Below are 2,081 nucleotides of genomic sequence, written 5' to 3' on the forward strand. Positions count from 1 at the left end.
GGTGGTTTGGGAGCTGAATTTCCCTCTGCTCAGTCATTTCTCTCTCCGCTCCCATCTGGTAAAGATCCCCATTTCGGCACTTTAGGAGCTTTTCCTCATCGTCACTGTGTTACCTCACAACTTTCCGATATTAACAGACAACGACCTTCGCACTAACAGCTCTGGTGACGGATCATGGCCTGTGTGTTCGTTGGCCTAGGCCGCCCGACCGCTGCCGTCCAGCCATCTCTCTGGCCGCCCGAGCCCACGGTGCTGCGCATGGCCCTCGCCTGCTTCCGTGAGTGCAGCCAGCATGCCCCCGCGGCCGGCTCCCTCCTCTCTCCACCCGCTGTCGGGGAGAGGAGGCCTTAATCCTGGCTGAGAATTCTTCCCCAGAGAAGTCCCCTGGCCGCCCTGGGCTCTATTTTCTTCCTCCTCCGCTTTCCCACCTTGGGAGAATCCTCTGCCAGCCCTCTGCTCTGGCGCCGCGTTCCGACCCCACCCGAGGAGGCTCAGCCATGGGAGCAGGCGATATTCCCCCCAACACGTTTTGTTTCTCAGAGAATAGTGCTCGGGTTTACCTTCATCCCGTAGCAGCCACTCGGAAGCAGCTCCGAAGCTGCTGGACTGGGGACACCCTGCCTCTACTCTAGCAATATCCACCGACCTGTGATGGACCGGAGAGGCGCGAGAGCCGACGGCTCCATCTGCCCAGTTTTTATGGAGCGTGGAGGGGCTGGAGGTGGGTGACAGCCCCACGCTGCCGATTCCGCGTCTCGGTGAGCTGGGCAGCACCCGGGGCTCACAGCAGCGCATCGGAACGCTCCTGTGGGAAGGTGCGATGGGAAAGTTAGCGAGCTGCCCGGGCCGAGGCACAACGCCAGACCCCCATGCCGGTGGCCTGTCACAATTCCCCACGAGACACATTTGAACTGGAAGGCAGCAGCTCAGCGTAGCCGGTCCCGCCGGCACGGGGCTGTGCCGAGCGATGCCGCTGCGAGGAGCTGGGGACGGACTCTCCTTTTAAAGCACTGTATCCTATTCCTGCATGTTGAGTTGCGTGTGCGTGCCTGTGCGTGGCGAATGCTTGCGGCAGTAGTTAGAGCGAGTGTGAGCGGGAGGAATCCAAGAAGCATGTCTTAGTGTCGTGCTGTTAAGTGTTACTGCACCAGAGTTTAACGGGTGTTAACACCAAATGACTAGTCGGAGAAATGTACTTTTAAAAAAGAAAAATTATTTATTTGGGTTCAGATATTTTTGAAATACAAAACCAAACGAGCAAAAAAAGAATTGGTTGTATTTTTTTAAAACTTCTAATTCTTGTCGTATGGTGTGGTTAAGTTCTTAATTTTACCGTGCTTATTAAAAAATGGTCCTACCGAAGCTTTGTGCTCAGGGCTCCGAGAAAACAGACAGGGTGGCGATGCCAGGGGGGCTGTCCCCGTGGGTTTGGGACAAGGCTTGGCCTCGACCCTGAAGCCAGGAGGGCTCTTTAGGCTGTGAAGCCCCTTGTGCAGCTGAGCACGGTGTTTCTAGCCATGGGGGGTGGCTCCTGCAGATGTGGACCCCCGCTGTCCCTCCTGGGGCTGCGGCAGGAAGGGGCAGCCTAAACCTCGGCTGCTGGTGCTGCCGGGGCAGGATCAGAAGTCCCAGCTGTTTGGTCCCAGCTGTGACACTGAATAGGGAAGGGGCTGCACTCAGAGTGGTGCTGTGCCCCAAACAGATGGGGAGAGGTGAGTAAGAGCCGCTGCTGCCCCACAGCCAGTGCCAGCAGGGAGGTGCTGGGCGAAGGCACTGGGCTGGGGGTGTGAGCGTGCTGTGGTCCCGGGTACTTCTGTGCTCCGGGAGCGGGCACGGGTGTCTCTCTAGAGGACCGGCAGCCCCGGGAGTGGAAAGGTCCCTGCAAAGGCTTCCACCTCTTCCTTCAGCGCCTTCAGCTCCCCCCGGTACTTCTCCTCCTCTAGTTTCTCCTTGAATTCCTTCAGCGTGGCCTTGGGGCTCATGTCCTTCTGCACGCGCAGCGTCAGCTCGATCCCTGCCAGAGCGGGAGATGCGTCGCTCAGCCCTGGCACCGCAGCGCCTCTGCCTGCGCCCGCAGCGGG

At 58.8% G+C, this 2,081-nt stretch overlaps 1 protein-coding gene across 1 annotated transcript in view; it reads right to left on the reverse strand.

Annotated features, from left to right (window-relative positions):
- Positions 1-1,844: 1,844 nt before the first annotated feature.
- The window catches only part of SHMT1 (serine hydroxymethyltransferase 1 (soluble)), a 4,192-nt gene continuing 3,955 nt past the window's right edge, over positions 1,845-2,081 (reverse strand). The window contains exon 10 of the mRNA XM_010155338.1: positions 1,845-2,014. Coding sequence (XP_010153640.1) covers positions 1,845-2,014 — 170 coding nt within the window. The remainder of the gene's footprint in view (positions 2,015-2,081) is intronic.

The sequence above is a fragment of the Eurypyga helias genome, unplaced genomic scaffold (genome assembly GCF_000690775.1).
Source record: "Eurypyga helias isolate BGI_N326 unplaced genomic scaffold, ASM69077v1 scaffold20037, whole genome shotgun sequence".
In the NCBI taxonomy this organism is placed as follows: domain Eukaryota; kingdom Metazoa; phylum Chordata; class Aves; order Eurypygiformes; family Eurypygidae; genus Eurypyga; species Eurypyga helias.